General features: G+C 38.2%; 2 protein-coding genes across 4 annotated transcripts; both read right to left on the bottom strand.

Moving 5' to 3' along the window:
- Positions 1 to 5,850: 5,850 nt before the first annotated feature.
- LOC7491286 (uncharacterized) lies at positions 5,851 to 7,148 on the bottom strand. Of its 2 annotated transcripts, none has more exons than XM_024585441.2 (3): positions 6,898 to 7,148; positions 6,735 to 6,819; positions 5,851 to 6,567 (listed from the first exon to the last, which is right to left on the bottom strand). In XM_024585441.2, exons 1-3 carry the CDS (start codon positions 7,146 to 7,148, stop codon positions 5,851 to 5,853), a joined length of 1,053 nt encoding a protein of 350 aa, XP_024441209.2. The 2 variants fall into 2 exon arrangements, with proteins under 2 accessions (XP_024441209.2, XP_052302776.1); XM_052446816.1 differs by having other exon boundaries at positions 6,759 to 6,819.
- Positions 7,149 to 9,331: 2,183 nt separating this feature from the next.
- Positions 9,332 to 10,761, bottom strand: LOC7491285 (proline-rich protein 3). 2 transcript variants are annotated; one of them, XM_052446783.1, is made up of 3 exons: positions 10,320 to 10,761; positions 9,959 to 10,220; positions 9,332 to 9,817 (listed from the first exon to the last, which is right to left on the bottom strand). In XM_052446783.1, the coding sequence occupies exons 1-3, from the start codon at positions 10,737 to 10,739 to the stop codon at positions 9,498 to 9,500; spliced, it is 1,002 nt and encodes a 333-aa protein (XP_052302743.1). In that variant the 5' UTR covers positions 10,740 to 10,761; the 3' UTR covers positions 9,332 to 9,497. The 2 variants fall into 2 exon arrangements, with proteins under 2 accessions (XP_052302743.1, XP_002320330.4); XM_002320294.4 differs by having other exon boundaries at positions 9,959 to 10,761.
- Between the last annotated feature and the right edge of the window lie 2,147 nt (positions 10,762 to 12,908).

Genomic DNA, 12,908 nt, shown 5'->3' with positions numbered 1-12,908 from the left:
ACACACCCTACAAACTCTCACTGGAGAGACTAGCTCCTCCCAAAGGCCCCATGCTCCTCAACCGCCTACAACAAACTGCAGTCAAGGGTGGGTTGGAGAAGGTTCACAAGGGTCTTACAGGTTTCACAAGCCCAAGAGGAATTTTCCAACATTTAAAGGCGAAGATGTGCATAAGTGGTTGTATAAATGCAATCAATATTTCGACCTTGAAGAGATAGCAGAGCCAGACAAATTGAAACTAGCCTCCTACTACTTGGATGGGTTGGCACTGTATTGGCACCAGAACTTCATCAGAAACTTGGAAGGACAGGACACGACTTGGGCAGATTATGTTGAAGCCCTGTGCTGCCGGTTTGGAGGACAAAAGGACCCCTTGGAGGAGTTAACAGAACACAAACAAGCTGGGAATCTTGAAGACTATATCAAGGAGTTTGACATGCTCTGGAATAGAGCTCAGGTATCGGAAAAGCAAGCCTTAGTATTTTTCTTGGGAGGGTTAGAGACTGAGATTAAGAACTTAGTAAAAATGTTTGAACCCAAATCTCTCAAACAAGCATATAACCTAGCTAGGCTCCATGATAACACACTCATGTATAGAAAAAACACTCCCCATTACACTAAACTTCCAGCTCAAACAAATACTTACCAACACAACCAAAGGCCAGCTTACCCCACTCCCTCCAGCAGTTCAACTTCCAACTCCACCTTCACTACGTTTAAATCTCCCCAGCCTGCCTTACTACCTACCCCTAACAAGCCACCATTCAACAATGCAACTGTCAACTCCAACCCCAGACCCTCCAGACCTATTAGAACCAGGGAGATGGATGAGCGTAGAGCCAAGGGATTATGCTTTTGGTGTGATGAAAAATTTGTACCAGGACATAGATGCAAAAACCGAAAGCTATACTCACTATGCATCATCGAAGACGAAGAAGAAAACTTTGAAGAGGAGGAAACCATTGAAACCATGAATGTAGAAGCCCTTACCCCTCATCTATCATTACATGCATTGCAGGGCACCACGGGGTGCCACACCATCAAGGTATGGGGCAAACTAGACAAATGCCCTATATTCATTTTGATTGACTCAGGCAGCACCCACAACTTCCTTAATGCCAACCTCGTCAGTAAACAAAATTGTCTCCTGACACCCATCAAACCTATGCTAGTAGAAGCCGCAAATGGGGGTACCATGTCTTGTACTAAGCTCTGCAAGAACCTGCAGTGGAAAATGCAAGGCGTCCAGTTCCAGGCGGATGTTTTTGTAATGCCTTTACAAAGCTACGATATGGTCCTAGGCATACAGTGGTTGAAGTTACTGGGAAATGTATTAGCCAATTACGAAGACAAATGGATGAATTTTTGGTGGGAAGGAAATGAAGTGACACTAAAGGGGGACAATCCTATACTCACCCAGTCCATTCGACTGGAAGAGTTAAGTGGACTACTTGCACGTAAAACACTGCTGGCAGAGGTGAATATTTGCAGTCTAAGAGTGCTGGAGGTGGAGGGCACAACACTCAGCTATCAGGAAGGGTACCTTCCTGCCCAGCATGCAGAGGAGTTTCCAATTCAGGCACTATTGGATACTTATTCTCATATTTTCAGAGAACCAGTGGAACTACCTCCTGCCAGAGGACATGATCATAGGATACCTCTGAAAGATGAAAACCTGACAGTCAACCTAAGGCCATACAGATACTCAGGGTTGCAAAAGGATACCTTGGAGAAACTGGTGGCTGAAATGCTAGACGCTGGAATTGTTCAACCAAGCCACAGTCCGTTTGCTTCTCCAGTAGTGCTAGTCAAGAAAAAAGACCATACATGGCGATTTTGTGTGGACTTTCGCGCTCTCAACAAGCTGACTGTAAAAGATAAGTATCCCATCCCTATTATTGATGAATTATTAGAAGAATTGGAAGGAGCAACCATTTTCTCTAAAATTGACTTAAGGGCAGGCTACCATCAGATTCGAATGGACCCTAAAGATGTGTATAAAACTGCATTTCGCACTCACAATGGCCATTTTGAATTCCTTGTCATGCCCTTTAGGCTCTCTAATGCCCCAGCAACCTTCCAGAGTTTAATGAATGACATCTTTAGGCAACATTTGAGGAAGTTCATTTTAGTTTTTTTTGACGATATATTGATCTATAGCAAGAGCCGGACAGACCACTTGCATCACCTTACTGTTGTGTTTGACATATTATGTGCCAACCAGCTGGTTGCGAAGAAGGAGAAGTGTGTATTTGGCAGCAATCAGATGGAGTATTTGGGCCACATTATCACCAAAGAAGGAGTGGCCACCGACCCTAACAAAGTGGTAGCAATGATGAATTGGCCTATTCCTACTAATATCAAACAACTACGGGGATTTTTGGGGTTGACTGGATACTATAGGAAGTTTGTGAAAGGGTATGGGGAACTCTGCAGACCCCTTACTCAGCTGTTGAAGAAAAGCTCCTTCAACTGGACTAGTTCGGCCACTATGGCCTTCAATCAATTAAAGGCCGCCATGGCTAATCCCCCTGTTCTGGCATTGCCAAACTTCGACAAGACTTTTGTCGTAGAGACAGATGCATCAGGAGTGGGTATGGGAGCAGTTTTGATGCAAGCAGGGCATCCACTCGCTTTTATCAGCAAAGCTCTGGGACCTCGACAACTAAATCTATCAGCATATGAACGGGAGCTCTTGGCCATTGTCTATGCTGTCACTAAATGGAAGCATTACCTAAGAGGAAGACGCTTCCTAATCAGAACCGACCACTCAAGTCTCAAATTCCTACTCGATCACAAGGCAACTCATGAGGCACAACAGGTTTGGTTAACTAAACTCTTAGGCTTTGATTATGATATAGAATACAGGAAGGGCAAAGACAACTTGGCAGCAGATGCTCTTTCCAGGATCTCAAGCACAGAATTGAGTGCCTTAACCCTATCCTCAATCTCCACCAATATCATGGAGGAAATCAGACAGACCTGGGCAGCTGATCCAAACTTACAGAGAGTCATTAAGGAAGTGAGAAAAGATGCCAACTCGCATCCTGCCTATGCATGGGTCAATAACACTCTCCTTCGGAAAGGGAAGGTAGTGGTGGGTCGAGACTCACAACTACAAACTAAGCTCACCAGCTTTTACCATGACTCTGCAGCTGGAGGACATTCAGGAGCCACGGTCACTGCAAAGAGATTGGGGCAGGTATTCTACTGGAGAAAGTTACAGAAATTGGTAAGGCAATATGTCCGCGAATGCTCCATTTGCCAACAAAACAAGACCGAGAATGTGAAGCTTCCAGGACTTTTACAACCTCTACCCATTCCTATTGCCCCCTTCATTGACATCAGCATGGACTTCATTGAAGGCCTACCCAAATCTGAAGGGAAGGAAGTCATCCTGGTAGTAGTCGATCGGTTTAGCAAATATGCCCATCTCATGGCTCTCTCCCACCCCTACTCTGCCCCCACTGTAGCTAAGGTCTTCATGGAGCATGTCTACAAACTCCATGGAATGCCAGCCACCATAGTAAGCGACAGGGACAGCATTTTTCTCAGTCAATTTTGGAAGGAATTGTTCAAACACCAGGGCGTCAATCTGCACTACTCCACCGCCTATCATCCCCAATCGGATGGCCAGACAGAGGTGGTTAACAAGTGTATCGAAGGGTACCTCCGATGCATGACAGGGAATGCCCCAACCTTATGGGGAAAATGGTTGAGTGCTTGCGAGTGGTGGTACAACACCAACTACCACACTTCAACAAAGAAGACACCTTATGAGATACTCTATGGCATGGCACCACCAATTCACATTCCCTACACTCATAAGGACTCCCCAGTTGAGGCTGTGGATCACTACCTCACACAACGAGAAGAAATGTTCAAAGAAATCAGAAGTAATCTCCTACAATCTCAACACAGAATGACCCAGCAAGCCAACAAGAAAAGAAGCGAACGAAGTTTTTCGGTGGGGGATTCAGTGTATGTCAAACTACAACCTTACAGACAATACTCCGTTCACAAGAGAGTTTCCCACAAGCTATCAGCCAAATATTATGGTCCCTATACAGTTATTAAGAAAATTGGCACCGTAGCATATGAATTACAGTTACCTGCTACAGCGGCGGTTCACCCCGTCTTCCACGTCTCCCAGCTCAAGAAACACGTGGGCCATCATGTCGTCCACTCCGATCTTCCCAATCCTCAGCATCGATCCCTGTTGCAGCCTCTACAAATCATCAAGAGAAGAATGATTAAACAAAGCAATACAGCGGTTACTCAATTTTTAGTAGTATGGAAGGACATACCTTTGACAGAAGCCACCTGGGAAAATGCTGATGAGTTCTGTTTCCGATTTCCTGAGTTTCACCTTGAGGACAAGGTGGTGGTCATGGAGGGGGCATTGTCACGACTGGAACCAAAGAAGATGAGGGCTAGCGCAGAAGAAGAGGGATTTAATTCAAAGCAAGCATAAAACGACAGCGTGGGAAGGAAGCGGTAAAGAATTTAAAACATTAGTTAAACGGTTGCGTTTCATGCAGCCCGGATAGTTTAAATGAAATAATCAAGCCACGTGTAATGGCTAGGGGAAATATAGAATTAAGGGAACAATTTGGTTTATGATAAATACCCAAGGATGTAACAGAAACATTCCAACTTTTGATATAACAGAATTCAGTATCTTTTCCTAAATTCTCTCCCTCTCAATCAGTGTGTAGGGAAAACCCCATGCTGAACGTATGACCTGTTCTTCCTCACTCCTTCAAAACTTCTTCTTCCCTCCCATGGTAGTTTGATCATCCTCTGGAAAATTAACTTGCAGCACTCCACGTCTAGGAGCCCATAACTTGTGAAGTAGCGTAGCTCCAGAGGATTTTTTTTTTTTTAATTTTTTTATTTTGTGTCTCTCTGCCCTTTATAATTCTAATCCTCGGTAGTTATAGCACTGGCCTCGGAGAGAGCTCACTTGTGCCGAGGCCTGAGGGTGCTATTACATTTTAATATCTTGGATCGGCACCAGCCTTGGTTACCATAAGCATGACAACCAAACAATTTTTCTTAAGAAGAAAATGATAAGGTATTATATTTTAATCATCGTATGTAAAATAATCATCAGTGAACAAGTGCTGCTTCAATGTACAATTTGTGCGAGATTGAGGGGGAAACGAGAAAGATCAGTGAAATTCTTATTGCCCTTCTTAACTTCTCCGAGAATATATGTTTCAGTTTTCCACTCAACTAAACCTCGATAGAATTACCATGAACAACTTGATAAAACAGGGCACTACGATGAGTAATAAAAGTAGCAACAAAAGTGTTGGTAGTAACATCGAACAAACCCAAATCTTCCTCCTTGTTGGCTCTGCAGTTTGATTATTAACTTCAACAAGTTCTGGCATTTCTTTCTTCTTCAAGGACATTGGTTTTTTGCTGGTTTCATGATTATCTGTGTCACCGTTGAGGCTTTTTGCCGTTGTTGGAATCGCCAAAATCTTCAGTTTTGTTGCTTCTATCTTCCTCAAGAATCTTCTCTTTGATTTTGTCGTGAGCAGAAGATTCTTAAAACTCTATTTTTTTTATAGAGTTTAAATTTTATAACCATAGGAGATCATGAAAACTTTTTTTTATCAGAAGTTACTGTTTGAGATTGTCTTGTTTACCTTGATGTATTAGGATTCTTTTATTATTTTCTTAACTAGTAAATAAGCAATCTAAGAGTTTTTATTGAAGATTAGACATTTTATAAAATATCATAGATTTTCTCTAACTTATCATCAGTGTTAGGGCTGTAACTTTAAATTTGAGGCTAGATTCTATTCATGCTATACATCGCGTCAGCTATACATCGTGTCAGTTGATTATTATGAACCTTGCAGGTTTACTGAGGTGCTCTTTACTTCCGGTGGCAATGCCTCTATTGAATAACTCTTCAATTTTGGTACTTCCATCTTCCTCCACAATCTTCTCTTTCGATTCCAAACTTTGCGTGTTTATCATGATGTTCTTGAGCTCCAGTGACAATACCTCCATTGACTCTGCTGGCCAAATTACCTCAGCATTGGTCTCAGCGGAAGTGCTTCCTGTTTCTTCTGAACTCTCGTCACCTTCGTCCATAACATATTCTTCACTGCTATCCTCCTCCTCCTCCTCATCTTCAACCCAAAGCATTGCTACAGTCGTATCAGCAGTCATCTTTTCAGCGCCAACTGCCTCTTCCCCCATAACATATTCTTCGCTGGAGTATCCCTCCTCATCTTCTTCAATCAGATTCACTGATTTAGTTTCTTCTTCCATAATCCTTTCAGTATCTACTTCCTCTTCCAGCCTTTTAATTTCAATTCTTTCCAACCATGATGAGTTATCTTCGGAATCATTCTTGATATTGCCCTCCACTTCATTCATCGGCTCGCTATCAAGTACTAGCAAGGGAAGTTCTTCCATGCCACAACAAACATCAAATGATGTAATAATTATTTCTTGTCTTGTATCATCAGTGAGGAGGAACTCTTGATCATCGCCAGTGAAATTATCATTTTCGTCATTGATCATAGAGGCAGAATTCTCCTCCTGAACCAAATTTAACAAGGTATTAGTAATACATAATTATTCCAAGCTAGTTTTGAACTCCCTTTCAGCATCATGACAAGATCGTGACATCATATAGAAATAGACCCTAATGGATCCTTCATCTATGTGAAAGGATATTTAATGCTGGAAAAATTATCAATGATTACCAAAATCAAATTCTCAGTACAGACCAGTTCAATACAATCAACCTGGATTTCTTCTGCAGCCATCCCTGTAGATCCATCTGTCAAACTGCAAATTAAGAAACCATTCTCTTAATTCTAAGTATTGCTAACACAAACACACATATAACAGTGTCTTAATGCTGACCATGGATTCTGATGGAAAGTGGAGGACGGATTTTCAAGGGTAAAACACAGGCCTCGACTGCCTTTGGCTTCTTTTTTGCACGGTAAGTCCTCCTTATCGGCGTCTTTTCTCCTCCTTCTCTTGACAGCAAAAGCAGCAGCAATCAAACTAGTAACAACGAATACAAAACCCAACACAACCGATCCTCCAATATCTATGGTTATTTGTGCCTTGTTTTTCCTTTGTTTAGAAGGGCATTCAAGCTTCTCCATTGTTATTGTTGGGTTAAGTTCTGTTGCTGGTTATGATCGTGTTGGAAGTTTGGCTTGGGTTTTAACGAATCCAAATGATTCCAAACTTGATATATGAGGAGAGAGATACCGGGGAGAAAATAACTATTTTACCTCTAAAAGTAACCTAAATCGGAGAGAAGAGGGAAATAGCAGGTTTCAACCTAAATCTCTTTTTTCCCTTTGTTTCTTGAATTTAACCTGGTTTCTGAGTTGGTTGGGTGCCCCGAGTTTGAAACTTGGAGAGGAGGGAAATAGCAGGGTTTCAACAATTCGAGTTCACTGACCATTTCTTAATTCTCTGTTATTGGAACGCACCGCTTCATTGAGTCATCTTTTTAATTGTCTTGGAACAGTACTGTAACTTCTTGAAAGTTATTATTTGGTAGTATAGGAGGAACATTACACACACACACACACACACACACACACACCCCTGTAATTACATTTGTCAGGGCATGGAAATATTATGAAATGTTGCAATAGCGAGGTGCCTCAAGTTCACGAACCGTACACTCCTTCTCTTTGCTCTAACGAACTGTTTGTTCTACTTGTGTTTCTCATCTTAGCTAAAATTCCATCGACACTGCTGGAGAATATGCAGTTGTTGCGGATTATCTAACATGAAGGATTCAATTAAAAAGCAAAATATAAAAAATTATGAAGTCTAATTCAAATAAAAAAACATCAAAGGATTCAACTGAAAAAAAAAAAGTAAGAGAAACAATAAAAACCAATCTTAAAAGTTTTCAAATTAAAAAAAAAATCAAGAAAAAAAAAACCAAACACCCAAGCTTGGAGGCTCAATGCCAATGGGCCTTAAACAACACAAGCGCACGTGTCTAGGTCTTATTTTGTTTTTTTTTTAAAGTTGTGTACCCTTTTTTTAAAAAAAAAATAGCATGCGACATTTCTGTTGTTCAAGATTCTAGCTATCACATCTGATTGGAAAGGCGGACAATCACCTCCAAGGTGTAAAAAACATATTTTCATCTTTTTTATTAAAAAAACCCAAATAAACACTTTAAGAACCTCCAAAAAAATCATTTTGGTATTGAATCAACATTTAAAATTAAACTAAATCCAAAAAAAATATATATCAAAGTCAGATTTTCTTTTAGCAAGATAAAGAAAAAAGAAATTTAAATAGAACTCTCATCGCTAAATAGAACTTATTTACACTAAGATCAGTGAGTTTTGTCGTCAAAAAGTGATTGTTTGTCAACTCTCTCTCTTGCTCCCTCTCATTTTCTTTTAACAACTCTCTTTTCTCTCTCAAACTCGATATACTGAAATGTGAGTAAATTAAAGTTTCAAACCAAATTATTTAATTTACAAACTAAAGGGATCAAAAATTTTTTTTTAACAAAATCTCAAAAGCAAAAGGCAATGGTGACACAAAAGTTATTTAAAAGAAAGGCTTCCTTTTTTTTTTCTTGTTTTTTTTTCAATCTTGGTCCACTTCTTTTCAGTGCCTTTCAAACAATAAAAGTGGACTCTTTTTGGTAAAATGACACTATCAACCCAATAAAAAATATATTTTGAAAACAAAATAATCACATAAATCAAAATAAACCATCGACCGAAAACTTCAATTAACAAAAGGCTTGCCATTATTTATTTGTTTTTAGAACATTTATATAAGTTACTGCTGGGGAAGCATATCTTAACGAAAAAGGATATATAAGAGTACTCAGAGACCCTAATAAAAAAACCCAAACATTTTTATCTTTGTATTATTATTATTATTATTGAAAAACATCGTCAACCTTAAAAATAATCTACTTAAATCACTCCTCAACTATATAAATTTATGTGATAATTAATTTATTATAATTATCAAAATTCATATATAATTATTAGAAAATCAAGTAAATTTATATTCAATAAACATTTAATTCATTTGTAAATAATTATAAACAACTTATCAAAAAATAGAAAATAATTACTATAAATTAATTAAATAATAAATTGACTAAGCACATGCCAAGTAACTTAGTATTTATAAACGCACACATTGAAATGGAAACATGATAAAATTAACCGGAGGACAAAATACAAAAAAGACGAGTCTTTAACTTAATTTTTTTTAAGAAAAAAATTCAATGACCTTGTGGTTCATTAATATTTGGTGATACTGATACATCATTAATCTCCCAAAAAGAAAAGAAAAGAAAAATCTTAATTGAAGAATGTTTATCACAAAACTCTCCCGATAATGAAACTGATCATCAAGACAAAAGCCCTTACAACAAGAACGAAATCAAGCCGTTACAACAGCTTTAAACAACGTAAAAAATAGATGAATTGTAGTCATGGAGAGAAGACAATTTAATAACCAGCAGGGGTTGATGTAGGTGTCGTCGAGGTGTAGAAGAAAGTCCTCATGGAGTACAGTTTTATTTTCTTGTCATGGAGAATGTGATAAGCTGAAAGGGGAGCACCGGTAATCCCATAGTTCATATCTGTTGGAACGTTGCAGGTTTTCAATGGAGAGCTTTCAAGGTAAGCCTTGCATTCTGTGAGCTTTAAAGCTGGCAATGTTTTGAAGTAGTAACCCTTTGCATTAGTTGCTTCTGTCAAGCAGGAGAAAGGGACTTTCTTGTAACCATACTGGTCCACAGCAGTACAGGCTATTCTTATCACAGCTCCTACACACAAAAAAAATAGTTTTGTGAGGAAAATATAACAAAAGAATATCATTGATCAGCAGCGTCTGTAAGAATAATAATACAAGCGAAACAAATTATTACAATGAATCCGAGGAAGAATAAAGAGGGTGTAGAAATTACCTTCAATAGGGGTATAGTTAGAGCCTTGTTTGCAGAGGACAAAACCTTCTATGCCGAGTGGGCTATACTCATAGTCCAGTTTGTCATTACTTGGTTTTGGTATGTATAACTTTGGTTCCGGGAGATTTGGTTTTTGGGCATACCCATCATGTGGCGTGATAATCTCTGGCTTTGGTGTAGTTGACTTTGGTTGATCATAAACCTTTTCTTTTGGGTCGACATAACCATGATCGGGTTTCGGTACAGTCATCTTTGGTTTTGGAACATGTTCATAATTTGGTTTGGGAACATCTGGTTTTGGGTTGTAACCATAATTTGGCTTGGCAGTGTCTGGTTTGGGTACGATCAGCTTTGGTTTCGGGTCATTACCATAGTTGGGTTTTGGCATTGTCAATTTCGGTTTGGGAACATCTGGTTTTGGGTTATAACCATAATTTGGCTTGGCAGTGTCTGGTTTGGGGATGGTTGGTTGGCCAAGGTATGGTTTTGAGTCATACCCATTGTCTGGTTTTGGTTCTGTGAATTTTGGTTTGGGAAGGGTTGGCTTCGGATTGGAGTCGTAATATGGTTTGTGGAGGTCTGGTTTGACAACGTCTGGCTGTGGTTTTGGGTCATAACTATACTTGGGTTTGGAAGTGTCTGGCTGTGGTTTTGGGTTGTAAGTATAATTTGGCTTGGTTGTATCTGGCTTTTGGTCATAGCCGTAACCGCCAGCGGAGGCAATCACTGACAATGACAAGAGGAGGAAGAAGGTGGCGGAGGAGGAATGGGTTAGAGCCATTGCAAAGAGGACAGGGATAGAACTTCAGATTGTTGATATGGGACGCTACCATCATCATGGCCTTTTATAGGACTGGTTGCCCGATTGGGTTACTAATCTGAGAAATAAAATATAGAAAGGAAAGGGAGACTAATTGTATGCACAGTAGGAGAGGAGGGGTGAGCAACGTGATGAGCAATACTGCTACACCAAGGACACATTGCAATTCAGCATGATGGCTTGGACTTGGACATTATTATATTCGGCATTTTTATTCAGGACGTGCCTTGATTTGCTATATATCTTGAAATTTATATACTTGTAATTAACAGTTAATTTCTGGATAAAATATAATTCATTGAAAATGACATAAAATAGAGGCATTTATCTCCTTCATGTGGATCTTGCTTCATGTTTATTAATTGATTTTTTCTCAAGATGGACACAGACCCCTTGATGGTCAGATACCGTGGCATATCTTGTTTTGCCTTCTGTGCTAGTTGTCTTACAATACATTTCTGTCCAAACCATGCAATCAACACAGGTCAGTTTTTCCAAAGTTTAGATTTGCTCATGTCTGCATAATCTTAATCAGCTGAAGTGATCGCTCTTTGTTCAAAACATTTTTTTCCTTATACCGTGCTCCATGAGAAGTTATGTCTGGTAGTAAAGCACTGGCTACCCTTTTTGGCCTTTTTAGCGACTGAAAACTTGATAGCACGAAGCATGTTGACGCACAACAGGTGTGGCTTCAAAAGTTAGGGGGTGCAAAAAACTCAATAACGAAGTTCATGGTGATATTGTCAAAGAAGACGAGATGCCGATTCAAAACCCGTCTCTGAATTAAGTTCTGTACAAACTAAGATTAAGAGAGAAGAAAAGTTGACACCAGAAAGGTTGCGTACTTGTGAAAGGTTTTTAATCACCAACCTCTTCTTTCTTACTTTTTTTATCCTGTTTTCTGCATTGAAAAGAGGTATCTTTGGAATATTATAAACAACCAGAATTTCAAGGGGAATTACCGTAGCATACTAGAGAATCTTGCATATTTTTTATAAATTCAATTTCGTCTAGAACTAAGAATTCAAACATAAAAATTGATTTATCCATGTGAATTAAATTTAATTAATAAAATTCAAACTATCTATAAAAAAAAATTAAATGATAATGATAAATGATTATATATCATCGATAATTATTTTCATTAATCTTGAAGAGTGTAGCTCAACTAATTAGGTCTTAAATTTGCTCCTTAGATATCACCAGTTCGAGTCTCACAAACCTCAGGACCACTGGAGACTTACATGGTCGTTAACTTCAGGGCCGTGGAATTACTCGAGTTGGGTGCAAGCTGACCCGAACATCCATGTTAATAAAAAAAATCAAATAAATTATAATAAATAACTGAATATATATAAACAAAAATACAAAGATTTCTTCATTAGATATCATGAATTATAATTGTACATATTTGATGTCACTATTTTATTTCTGCATTATGTTATAGAATATTACTAGATTATTACATTATTGGCATGCACTATGATATAAGTGAGATCAATTTTTTTAACATAAATAAATTTCCAGGCATTGCTAATGTGTATTTTAATAAAAACAAATTATTTATGAACTCAAAATATAATGTATATTTGATGACATCTTTTTTAAATACTGATATAACAACATATTAGATGATATTTTTCTCAAATATTAAAACGGTGACATATTGGATAGGCCTGTGTTAACCTGAATAATTTGTAATTGGATCATAAGATCGAGATAACCTTATAGAAAACAAATCAAAATAAATTATGAAAGTCGGTTCCTAATCAACTAAATGTTGAAAGGATAAAATTAAAAAAAAACATATTAAATTAAAAAAATAACCCACGTCAACTCAGGTTAACTTGTCAACCCACAACTCTGGTCATGAGATCAAGATAACCCCTTAGAAAGCAAATATAAAAAATTATGAAGCCCAATTTTCAACTAACTCAATGTTGAATGATGAAAGAAAAAAAATCACTTAAAAAACAAGACAAAAAAAAATGCAATTCAACATGGGCTAGTTAAACTCGTAACGTAGATCATAAGATTGAGATAACTTCATAAAAGGAAAATAAAAAAACTATGAAGCTATATTTCCAACATATCCAATATTAAATATTAAAATTGAAAAAAAAATATTAA

The sequence above is a fragment of the Populus trichocarpa genome, chromosome 14, assembly GCF_000002775.5.
Source record: "Populus trichocarpa isolate Nisqually-1 chromosome 14, P.trichocarpa_v4.1, whole genome shotgun sequence".
Classification (NCBI taxonomy): domain Eukaryota; kingdom Viridiplantae; phylum Streptophyta; class Magnoliopsida; order Malpighiales; family Salicaceae; genus Populus; species Populus trichocarpa.
The sequence above is the reverse complement of the archived record's forward strand: the minus strand, read 5'-3'. Positions and strand labels throughout refer to the sequence as shown.